We start from the raw sequence: 12,796 nt of genomic DNA, 5'->3' as shown, positions 1-12,796 counted from the left end.
AACCGTCTAATACTGCCATCTAGTGGATTGGTTTTCAAGTCGGTGACGATTGTAAAATATTTTTTTTATTTAGAAATACATTAAGAAATGCAATTAATACAAAACGGCTTAATTAATACAATACACGATTTATAACACGAACACGTCTAATATTATGAATTATAAGCTATGTTTATACTATTTGTAGGATTCAAAGTAAAACAAATGTCTGTGGTGTTTCCGGAGGTTGTACAAGAAAAAGGCTGAAAATCTTGAAAAATAAAAAAAGGAAATGTTGTAATGCATGCATAAGTGTCGTTTAGCTTTAGCTTTTATTTTAATTTATTTTATTTTATTAAACAGTGAAACAATTTTATTGTAAAATATCATTAAAATCTAAAATAAAATCATTAAACATTTATTTGACATTTCAAATATTAAACATTTCAAATTCATAGCCTCATTTTGTTGACATGTTGAAAACCATAAAACAGAGATGACCGCTTTCCTCATGTTTTGTTCAGTTCAAATGACAGTTGTAACATCCTACAAGGTAAAAAAAAAAAAAAAAAAAGAAAGATAAAAAGGGTTGACATCTAGTCGAGAAGACTATATTCACGTTAATCAGATTTTGGTTGAATCCGAATTCGCCCCATACCCTCATATCAATATCACATTTATTTCTAGAACCCAGTTCCAGTAGTGGAATTGAATGTGTGTCACTTCTGTCTGGTTTATTGGTCTGTCTAGTGTTTGCGTTTAGTCTGGTTTGTTGTGAGCACATGGCTTGTCTTTTTATTCCTTGTGCCATGTGCTCTCTTGTCAATTGTCGAACCCCTCCCATCTTGTTACCTGATTATTGATTAATTTGCCCCACCTGCCTTCCCTCCTTACCCTCTTTTGTTTGCTTCCTATTTATTCTCCCTGTGTTTGCAGTCCTGTGCTGGTTCGTTGTGTATGTTCCAAGTTCCTGTCTAATGCCTGTCTCGTTTTCCCTCACGGGGAGGTTTTGTTTTGTAGGTTTGGTATTGCTTTTTATTTACTTAATAAATATTCCTTTTTGCACTTGAATCCTCACGTCACTGTTTTTCCAGTCTGTGACAATGTGAGATTGAATAAGTGCACCAATAACGTCCAGTGTCTACAATGGTTTCGGACACCCAAATGGCTGTTCTCTCAAATAGTGCCCTTATTCAAAGTCTCTATGAAAAGTTTTTTGGCTGTTAGCATGAATATGTTAGCCTTACTGTTATCTATAAGCTATAGTGTGCTCCAAAACAATGACAAAATTTGCGTTTAGAAGACCAAACCCAACGTTGAAAATGAAAATCAGGTTGATGTCAGAATTCAACGTCAGTCGGGTTCTGGCGTCAATCCGATTTTCATTTCCAACCAAAATGCAACCTCTGCAACTAAAATCATCCACTGACTGATATTACCACTTTCTACTCAAGGACCTTGACAGAAATGTAGTGGAGTATATTTGACTTTCAAATGTAGTGAAGTTAAAGTAAAAAGTTTCCAGAAAAAAATAATACTCAAGTAAAGTAAAGTACAGATAGGACTACTCAAAAAGTGTAGCCTACTTAAGTACAGTATTCAAGTAAATGTACTTTGTTACTGTCCACCTCTCCAAATGAACTAACACCTTGTTGTTGACACTCGTCCATTCAGACTGCACAATTATGTGAAATATCACTGAGAATACATTTTTTAAATTGCCTTTTTTTCTTTTTTAAAAAAAATAAGTATGTTTAACTGTATTGAATGTGCACTTGTGGTGTTTTGAAAAATCCTTGATTGAAAATGGCCTTAAAAAAAAAAAAAGCCTAATACCGTTAATGAAATAAAAGGCCACTTTAGTGTACTTAAAGAGGCCTAAACTGTCATGTTTCTTAAATTTTAATATTCAATGGTGCCCGTCAACATTAGATTCATTTCGCATTTAAACCGCCTATATAACATTTTTAAGTATATTATGTCCACAATAACCGGGCTACTCTTTTTCTTTTCTTTTCTTTTCTTTTCTTTTTTTTACGCTAATGTGTACTTCTTTTTCACACTGACACCAAAACAGTAAAATATTTTTTTTGTCTGTGTATATTATTATGTAACTATTATGCTAACTATACTATTAACTATACTATTATGTACGATTATATTTCATATAAATATATTTGTTTTATTCATCAAAATAAATATTTCAAAATAATAGCATTTTTAAGAAATGAAAAGAGATAGTTTTAGAGAAAAATTTGGTTATTTGTCTGTTATTGATGAGAGGTTAAATTTGCTGAAGAGAGCAACAGGGACATAATTAAAGCGTTCTGTACTATTCCCAATAATGACCACTGAACGTCAGCATTGAGCAGTCTTTACAGCAGATACTACTGACAAATCAAAAAGAGACATTAAATAAAACTTGTTGGTGCAATGCAGGCCATCATGAGAGGTGAACAAGTGAGAATAATAATAATTTGTTACATTTATATAGCACTTTTCTCGGCACTCAACGCGCTTTGGAAGGGAGGAATCTCCTCAACCTCCACTAATGTGCAGCATCCACCTCTATGATGTGACAGCAGCCATATTGGTGGAGAGGAGACGGAGTCATGAAGCCAATCAGTGTATATTGGGATGATTAGAAGGCCATGATGATGGACAGAGGCCAATGGGCAAATTTGGCCAGGATGCCAGGGTTACACCCCTACTCTTTTTTCGAAGGACATCCTGGGATTTTTAATGACCACAGAGAGTCAGGACCTTAGTTTAATCTCATCCAAAGGACGGTGCTTTTTGACAATATAGTGTCCCCCGTGTTAGGACCCACACAGACCACAGAGTGAGCACCCCTACTGGCCTCACTAACACCTCTAACAGCAGCAATTTCCCAGGAGGTCTCCCATCCAGTTACTGACCAGGCTCAACTCTGCTTAGCTTCAGTGGGTGACCAGTCTTGGGCTATAGGGTGATATGGCTGCTGGATATGAACATATGCCTGGGGATGAAATAATTCTTATTTTAAAGCTTTTTGTTTTGTTTACTTTGCTAAATTTCTGCCAATATAGTTTATTAGTTGAGGAAATTGCACCATGGCATTAGAGCTTCTGTTTTGTTCCTTTTTGTTTAGTATACACAATGTAGGTGGTTGTTTTCATCGTATTTTCCAGAAAACAAGATGAGAGCATCTTAATTTTTGCATTTCCATTATGATTTAAGTGGGCACGGGCTGTTTGTGTGGACATATCTGGAGGACGGGTGAAGAGCGAGAGAGCAGTGAAGAGAGATGAGTTAAAGAGGTAAGGGTGAGTCATAAGGAGAGAGGGTCCTAATGAATGGGACGATATGAATGAGTAAGCACAGAAGTGTGAAAGAGGGAGGATGAAAAGAAATCCAGCTGACTGATTGGAGGAGTGGGAGGAAAGCAGGATGAATAAGCACCTAGAAGTCCTTGTGCACCTTCCAAGCGCTCCCCATTCCCTCTTTTTCCTCCTCTTTTCAGTCCGGGGCTATTTTTATTCCTCTTCATTGCTGAAAGCCCATCATTCTCACAAGGACAGGAAGACAAGACATGAGAGAATTTTATTCAGTTGAAACTCATGGGATGGAGGGTATTTCTGGACACGGGGGCGGAAAAGTTGGCCCATGGTCCCGTGTGGGAGGGTCAGCGCTGCACCGGACGTCGGACTCAATGAAAAAGGTGCATAACTGGATAATTGACAAGCAAACAATGGTTTGGGGGCGCCGGAGGTGGAGATTGCGAAAGGAAGAAATCGCTTCCCCTGGCAACAAGAGATAAAATGGAAGCAGATATTGAGAGGCAGGAAAGGCCATATAGGGTATTATCATGAGCTTCCAGGTATAATGGGAAAGTGTAGGCTGACTATTCACTGTACAGCAAGTGTTCGGCGGACATATATGTGTGTGTGTGGGAGGCTGATTGTCTCCACTGTGCCTCTGAGTCAAGAGCATACGTCAGGAAAAACAGATAGCACCTCATCATCTGCGTCAGTCGGTCCTAGGAAACCATGGCGACACACTAAAAAGGCAGTGAATGAAAGGGGTGAGAGAGGAGGGAACAATGGAGGGGGCAGCAACAATGAACACACACCGATGAACCTCGCTTTGATGCATTTAATTGACTCTCATATACATATTTTGAAAACAAGAGAGCATCGAATTCAAGGATATTCTTTGTGGAAACAAGAAAAGATGAGACATCGAATACATTCTTAAAAGTAAAGCTTCCAAAAGGGGAGTTTCACAGCAATGCCATAGCATAGAAGAACCATTTTGGGTTTGCCAGAGAACTTTTTCTTAGTGTGATGAACCTTTTAAGAATTTATTGTGCAATTTAAAGTTTCAATGTATTTTTAAGGTTCTGGACTGAACCACCAATGCCAATAAAGAACCTTTATTTGTAAGAGTGTAAGCAAATCTTATAAAACATAACATCTGGAAATCTCATAAAGGACAAAACATAAAGGAATACTGTTTATTATGAAGCATTTCTATGGTTTTCATGCACTGACATAATGAAAAGCAATTAGAAAGAGAGTACTGTAGGTAGGAATCAATCCTCTACATGACCGTAGAACTCTACGATGACTTAAAAGATACAATTGTGATTCATAAACAGGTTCTTTCAGTAAAACACAGTCTTCACTATAAGTGAATACAAAGTGGCACTTGGTAAAATTGCCTTTGTTACTTTAAGTACTTTTCCCCAAAGTGAGAGTCCAATATGAATAGGATGCATGTTCATGGGACTTCATTATATTGAAATAAAAACATATATAAATATTTTCAACACATTTTGATTTAACTATAACCAGAAAAATAGCTTTGTAAAAGATGACAATATGCCATACTTCATCGATTAAGTCACAGACTTATGTTAAAACATGTGATCACTGGTTCCATCTGTAAGAAAAGACAGGAAAAAAACAAATTAGAAACTTTGAGACACTTTGAACGTCATGTTGAAATCATAAAAACGTCATCATTTCTCACCTTGGTAGAAGATCTGTTGTCCGCCTTGATGAGGGAGTTGATACAACTCATCTTGTTGCCTCTCGGCAGGAGTCATTGGGGCAGCTGCCCCAAACACAGGTTCCATGGCGACCAGCTCCTCTAGGAGGGACTGGGCACAAGGCAGAGCAGGGGTGAGGGCAGGAAGGGCTGGATCTGTGGTGGACCCTGGGGAGGACATCATCTCCACGTCCTCTTCGGGTCTCTCTGCTTCCTGCGGCCCACCCCCGGCCATGCAATTATGGTGCGTCGACTGGACGCTACAGAAGTGGTGTACACTGTTCAAAGTCGCAGCCTCCTCCTGCGCGTGGACAGGGGAGTGCTGAGCGTAGGACGGCGCCGATGAGTAAGGTGAGGGAGGTACGGGGGAGGTGGATGGCAGATTTGGAAGAGGGATGCCATCTACTGCTTTCTCCTCAAACATAAAGACATCAATGTGAGCCAGTGAGGAGTTTGGGCCCTCAACCGATACGTGATGAGGGGGAGCCAATGTGCTATGTGGGTGGCTGTGACAGAAACCTTCAGCTAAAGTGCTAATATACTGAGCCAATAGCGAGATCTCCATTCTCTCTCTTTCGGTATCCTCTTCCCGAGGGAAGAAACTCAAACAGGGCTTTTTGGTGGGCGAGGCCTCTGGGGTTAAAAGGCCTTCGGGGAGGGCGTTGAATGGGAAATGGGGGACGTCTATGTAAAGAGGTCCCCTGATCTCTGGCAGCGCCATGAGAATGCATTCATCACTGCCAGGGCTGTCTGGAGTAGGAGGCAGCGTTTCATAAAGACGTTTTCGGCAGTGTTGAGCGGGACCAATGCTGGCGGAGTGGGACCCTGAGGTTATAGACTGGCTCATTTGACCTGCTTTGTTATGGTCTGATTTAAAAGTCTCATCACCAAACATGAAAGTTCCCCCTCCGAGTCTTGGGGTGTAAGGGGGCGTGCAAATAAACTCCTCCGAGCTTTGGCGCTTAGGAGGAGTTTTGAATGGAGGAAGGGGCGATGGGGCAACATGGGAATGGGGGACTGTAGAAAGACTTGGGATGTTGATGTTGCTGAGATGTTCAGGGGATACAGATACAGTCGTGGCTGATCTCCACATCTGGTGACCGCCATGAGGTTGCAGGGGGCTCTCTTCGTCCTGAGAAAAGCCCTGAAGGGGGTTGAGGGCCATGCTGGATGGGGCAGAGGTACTGGGGAGCTCCTCTGAGGAGCTCCGTCCAGATGTGGTGAAGCTGAAGTCGAAGGACTGGGAGGACAGGCCACTGCTGCTGGGTGTGAAGACCTGGTCTGGGCTGGACAGAGGGTCAGAGATCTGCCATGCCTCCTGGTACAGGAGAGACAGCTGGTTCTGCTCTGAGTACAACTGCTGACGCACTGACCAGGCTTCAGACTCACTGAGGGATGAGTAGAGAAAATAACAGATTGTTATGATTATTCAAAGTATGCTATTATTTTATGAATTTGGTCTATAGCATGTTTTTATATCAATGTTAAAAGTTTAAATATTTATTACAAGTACTATTATAATAAATTATAGTTTTAATATATTTAATATAATATCAGTTATAAGATAGTATAAAAACATCTTAGGTATTTTAATAAAATTGAATAAATTAAAATGAATAAAAACAGAAAAATTATTATTACTATTGTAATTCAATAATATATAAATAATAATATTAATTATTTTAATTTGATTATTAATAATTAATAATAATATTATAACAAATTTTGATCTAAAAAACATACTAACATTATAAGGGCACACTAGGAAACATTATAAAATAATAAAATAATCCATTCTAGGGCACCTTTAACGATGATAATATTAACTAAAATTATAAATATAATTGTTTTTACACTTAAACACTGATAGCCTTTATACCTTATGACGTAGTTGTGGCTGTTGATGGGATATTCTCCAGTCTCCAGCTGAAGAACAATGTAAAGCCAGACCCAAGTGTGGTCTGCTGCCTCTACCTGGACCACCATCTCCACTTGCCTCTCTCCACCCTCGTGTACTGAAAAAGGACACAACGACCAATTAATAAACCACATTTACTAGACCAGCTTTTTGATATATGGTATTAACTTTTAAATATTGAGAGATAAAGTTAAGTACTCACACAGGGCGCAGTGTTGTGCAGAGGCATGAGAGAGATCACGAGGATGAATCAGACTGTACCATGAGCGAGAGCGCAGAGTCTCTATGTCATAACCAAGGTACATGCTTACACTGTCAGAGAGAGAAATACAACGCCATCATTCCCTCATTCTCAAATGCATATTCATCATATATACCCCGACAGGGACATTCACTGGACTCTTACTGTACCTGTCCTGAGCAGCATGGATTCTCATGTCCCGGCTGTGCTGAGACTGGAAACAGGAAAGGAGGAAAGACTGCTCAGCAGGAGGGGTGGGGAGAGGATTCCTAGCTGAAGAAACCTGAGGGACACTGGACTCCAGTGGGGAGCAAAAACACACCCATACTGGATTGGATGTCCAGTAGGACGATGTGTTGTATGGAGGTGGCAGACAGCGTGCCCGAACCAACGCCAGTTTGTTCCCTGATCCTTGCCTCCTGACAAACTTCGAAGTGCTGAAACGGCAGCGAAAGAGCCGGTCTGGACAAAAAGAGTTATGAGAAGAGTGAACATTATTATAATTTTACAAATTACATTAATTTCTTTATGTTGGAATGAGGTGTCAAACCAACAGTGTAAATTACCTGTGCCAGTTGTGGTGATGGGGACAAGGTTGCCCCTCATGATAAAGTGGTCGGCTGGGTCTATAATGTCATACACGCTGTCACTCTGAGCCACCAGATCCACCTGAATAAAGCAGAAATCATTTAAAAATGTTCAACATGCACCTAACAAATTGTTATGATGATTTTAAAATTTACATTGATATTCCTTACCATGGAATGGCCGAGGTGCTCTGCCACGTTGTCCGACAGATGCAGGAGTTTTCCTTCACTGGTCAGCACTAGGAGAAAGCCTGGTAGCGTGTGCAGCAGATCCGAGAGTTCCGGCAAAGAAAGGGCGCTTCCGCTCATGTCGTGACCTGCTGCCACTGATGAAGACAAAACAAAGTTTAAAGATAAAACATTAAGATCTACACTATAATATGTGCATTGTGAAAAAAAAATCTCAAGCAATTAGAAAGCATTCTAATGTAGCATCTACACAAATTGCTCAACATCAGCACCACAGACAGAGAGCAGCTACTTTCAGAACTCTGGACAGGGGCAGAGATTCCTCAGATATCACCTAAACTTCAGATCTGCTCTAAACACGTACAAATTAAAGTTTTTAAAGGGTTTTAAAGCTTGATGCTGTAGAATCAGCTTTTTATGGTACCTAGTTCTTTAGAAAACCATGTAACGATGCTTTCAAGAGACTTTCAAAAAAACTTAAAAAGTTAACCCTACCTTGAGAGAAAAAGACGGACTTTCTTGTGTAAATGCAGGCTAGGGACATGATGTGAAGATAGGAAAGACGAGCCTTGTCGGCATCGGAGATGGGCAGAAGATCTTTTAAGTTGCGAATTTCTGCGTTGATTTGATCCCTCCGAGCCTTTGATGCTCCTTTAGTGGACCGGTACATTTTCTCGCGTCCAAAGAATCGTTGGAATGGACGAATATTTTGGGTGAAAACTGCACGCGGTTAGAGCTACTCAGCCATCATTCGGGGCAGACGCCACTTCTTCTAAGTTTTGGAGCATAAACCAACCTACTAAGTAAACATTTTTTCTTTGCTCATATATCCTCTATCGTCTCTTAAGTTTTACTGGTGGTGTGCTATGGATCTCTCTCTCTCGCTCGCTTTCGCATGAAGCTTCTGATGGAAACATTGCCTCCAGATCCCTTATATAGAGCGCGCGCCTGAAGAAATGATGGGAGGGGGCGTGCATAAATGGATCTGAATCTGATCTCCAAGTATCTCTGCATTTTAGCTGCTGTAATGGTGACGTAGGATAAATATGGGATCCCTTTCAACACGCAGAGCCAGATTTGGACAAATCTAAACGGAGGCAGTGGTCCAAACTCTCCACCCTGTTGCGCGCTCAGAGCAGGTGCTTCTGGCCGCGATGCTGTAACAGAATCTTGCTGCTTAGGTTTGAGGAAAATGCTGCTAATTTAGACCGGGATTAGGAGAGAATATTTCGTGTAAATACATTTTAGTGAATTAAATCTAGGCGACTATGACTGCTAACGCAATTAGCCTAGGAGGCAGATAACTCCATCAAAATATAACTATATATATATGGTTTATTTTTGTTATAGGCTAGAAGTTAATTTTGATTTTTTTTAAATATATTATTTCTTTAACCATAGAAAATCAACAGGGTGGACATGGTAAGAACGCCCCCCTACTGACAAAGGTATAATACAAGACAAACATAGCCTAAAGTAATCCTATGAAAAAGTTGAGTAATACAATTTATTTAAAAAAAAAAAATTTAGACCAATAAAAAATGGTTAGTAGGCTAATAGAAAAAAAAAAAGACTCTTGTGATATTCATTTCACATTTGAAAACTCAATACAACTTATGTTCAGTGTTTTTATTTCCTTTCTTCTTTTTCGTAGTAAACTTACATAACTATGAATAACGGAACAAAACAGAAAATTGTGTTCTTATTGATTGGCTGTATGTGTGGAGAGAGAGAGAGAGAGAGAGAGAGAGAGAGAGAGAGAGAGAGAGAGAGAGAGAATGAACGGTTTGAAGGACACTTGTCTGGTTTTATAGTTTCTCCTTTATGTTCATGTTTATTTTAGAACCAAAATAATCAAGGTCCTCACTCTTGTACTTTAAAGAAATAAGATAATCTGTTGCTTGGCAACTCTCCTTTTAAAATATCCGATCAGGACAAGATAGGCTAATGGTCTCTGAAGTTCAATCTCAACAAACTTTGTTAAAGTAGCCTAATATCATAAGTAAAAAGTGACTCGTGTGTCATGTTATGATTCATTCATTTGTAAACAATATATTGTGATAAAGTGGAATCTTATCTGCTGAGCTCTCTGTGGTCAAATTGTTTTCTCTATTTTCATCCTGCTTTGATCATTCATCTGTGATATCACGACCTACCGAATTGATTAATATTATATATTGTCTAATGTAAAATATATTTTGCTGTAATTAAAAGCCGTTATGTAAATTTCAGTTACATAGGAAATTGCATGCACGCATTGTGTGTAAAAGTTTGAAACACTGAACAGCTCATGTTCTCGCCTACACATCTCCCTCCTCCCTCTCCTACCGTTGATGAAGCCTGTTCAAACTGCAACCTTGTAACTGTGCTGGCTTTTTTCTTTTTCTTTAGTCGTTCAGGTTATTTTTAACACCAGCAACAGTTTGAAACCGCTTTCAGTTTTCTAGTTCTAAATATATATTGCTCAAGGACAGACCAATTCTTATGTGTTCGGTGGATTTCTGGAACTTTTAAAGAACGCTATTGCATGTGTTGTTCACATTAGGGCTTTTCACACTTAGTTAACCCTGGGCATTCAAACCCCGGGTAAACGGAATCCGGGGTTATCTTGCTTCACACCGCTCATAATTTACCCGGGGTTAACAATTAACCCTGGGTATTCATAAACTCACGTTTCACACTTTACAGCCCTAGGTTAACGTTCTTATTTGCATAGTTGTTATTGATTGGCTGAACGCTGCACGCGACGTGCTTGTTTTTTTAAGTTTACAGAGATGCGGGGTTAACACAGCAAAAGATTTTTACCCGGGGTTAAAAACGGTCCTAAACCCACTTCTGAATCACAAGTTTGAAACGTTCCTTTACCCAGGGTGAAAAGCGGTGCTAACACTGCTTCTAACTTACAAGTATGAACCGTTCCTTTACCCGGGGCAAAAAGCGGTGCTAACTTCGCTTCTAACTTACAAATGTGAAACGTTCCTTACCCAGGGTAAAAAAAAAAGGTACTAAATCCACTTCTAAATCACATGTGTAAAACGTTCCTTTTACCCGGGGTAAAAAGCAGTACTGACTCCGCTTTTAAATCACAAGTGTGAAACGTTCCTTTTACCCGGGGTAAAAAGTGGTGCTAACTACGCTTCTAAATCACAAATGTGAAAAGTTCCTTTACATGATGTTTTATTAACAAAGGTCTGGTGGAGCACGTTCAGATAATTAACCGAATTAAGACAGGAGGAGCACATTTAGTTAATCAACTCAATTAATGAGATAAGAGTTATGTAAAGCATACTTACCTCTGTTCCATGACAATTTTCCAGCATCCCTCCACCACTCCATCTCCTCACTTCTAACCATTCCTATCCTATCTCTGGGTTCGGTCCAAATTCCGAGTTTGGAGCCCTCCCCTCGGACAGCACGCCAAATAATCTTTACTCTCTATAATTGAATTATGTAAGTCTGAACTCGTGAACCGGGGTAAAAAACAGTGTTAACTCGGTGTTAACATTGCAAGTGGCTAAATTGGCCTACAAGTGTGAAACACTCCTTTACCCGGGGTTAAAAGTGGTGTTTAGAATGACGATAACTTGGTGTTAAACCCAGTATGGCCTAATAAGTGAGAATAGTGTGGTGCAATAGATGCCTGGTTGTGTTTTGGTTCTAGCACATTTTCCATCCATCACCTCCAGAGGTGATTTTTTTACTTCTTCTTTTTTTCTTTGTCCTGGGGTTAAATAAGCCTGAGTCACAGTTCCTGTTTGTAATATCTAACATCCTATGAGGTATCTGGCTGCCATTATCTGCATCAATACTGTCTTTTTCATCTTTTTTATGTCCAACCTGTGCAATTATGTCTATTACTGATCTAATAACAAAATCTTTTAGCCTTTGAACTAATGGATGTAAATGAGAGGCTGGATGACAAGAACAGAGGGGACAGACTGTTGGACAGCCACAGCATTTGACGTCAGAACATATGCTATCAATATTGATGAAAAGTTTTGCTGGATGATGTGGACCTGGCCCTTGGGAGAGAGAGATGGAGATGCCACCCTAACCTCTGAGCTCCCACTGGACTTTTTTGTTTATTACGTGGGTGGCACGGCCATCTGCTGAAATCAGAAAGATGGGGGATGGGGTTTCTTGGAGAAAATGTGTAATGCTCATAATCTGTTCACTTGTACAGTACATCTTTTAATTTACATTGAACTTTGGTCATTTTTGAAGAATCGAAAGAACACTTGGATAATTGTCTTGCTTTCCAAGACAATGCGAAATTCAGTTCAGATGGTCAGTCTTCTTGGCTCATGTTTCTTATGCCACCACTTTCGCAAAACTTTTATTATCCTAATTTGGACTCCACAGACAGGACAATGTGGATCATTTTGTGGCCACAGAATTGTTACCTTTGTGATCAAAATATAATTTTGGGAAAGAAATGCTCAATGCGTTTCACTTGTAGTATCCATGTCTTTTTCTACACATTGTTCTTTCTTTCTTTCTTTTGTTTACGGGTTTATACAAGAAGCCGATACTTGACCATCTCTGTATCTCTGCACCCATGGCAACGGAGCTGCAGTATCTTAGTAACAAAATTTGCGCATTGCAAGAGATACAAAATGATGGTTCTTCTCAAGCACACCAATTTGATCCCAACATTCATCATTGTGAAAAAGTGATAACATTTAACCTATCCCAATAATTTGAAATAAAGTGAAATTTATTCAAATAGCCTACTAAAACCTAAAGTAAAGGGAAATGGTCTTCCTATATGTTCAAAAGGTTGCACTGTGTATTTCAAAGACTTTATAATGCATTTTGGGAATGCGACAAGCTTCTTCATCCACTATTTTG

The 12,796-nt window shown here is 39.6% G+C and overlaps 1 protein-coding gene across 1 annotated transcript; it reads right to left on the bottom strand.

Moving 5' to 3' along the window:
• Nucleotides 1-4,159: 4,159 nt before the first annotated feature.
• Nucleotides 4,160-9,004, bottom strand: npas4b (neuronal PAS domain protein 4b). The gene is made up of 8 exons (XM_082142062.1): nucleotides 8,441-9,004; nucleotides 7,928-8,082; nucleotides 7,736-7,838; nucleotides 7,340-7,631; nucleotides 7,131-7,240; nucleotides 6,890-7,025; nucleotides 4,993-6,398; nucleotides 4,160-4,902 (listed from the first exon to the last, which is right to left on the bottom strand). Exons 1-8 carry the CDS (start codon nucleotides 8,613-8,615, stop codon nucleotides 4,877-4,879), a joined length of 2,403 nt encoding a protein of 800 aa, XP_081998188.1. The 5' UTR covers nucleotides 8,616-9,004; the 3' UTR covers nucleotides 4,160-4,876.
• Nucleotides 9,005-12,796: the final 3,792 nt, after the last annotated feature.

This window comes from Leuciscus leuciscus (assembly GCF_965113295.1).
Source record: "Leuciscus leuciscus genome assembly, chromosome: 16".
Lineage (NCBI taxonomy): Eukaryota > Metazoa > Chordata > Actinopteri > Cypriniformes > Leuciscidae > Leuciscus > Leuciscus leuciscus.
The sequence above is the reverse complement of the archived record's forward strand: the minus strand, read 5'-3'. Positions and strand labels throughout refer to the sequence as shown.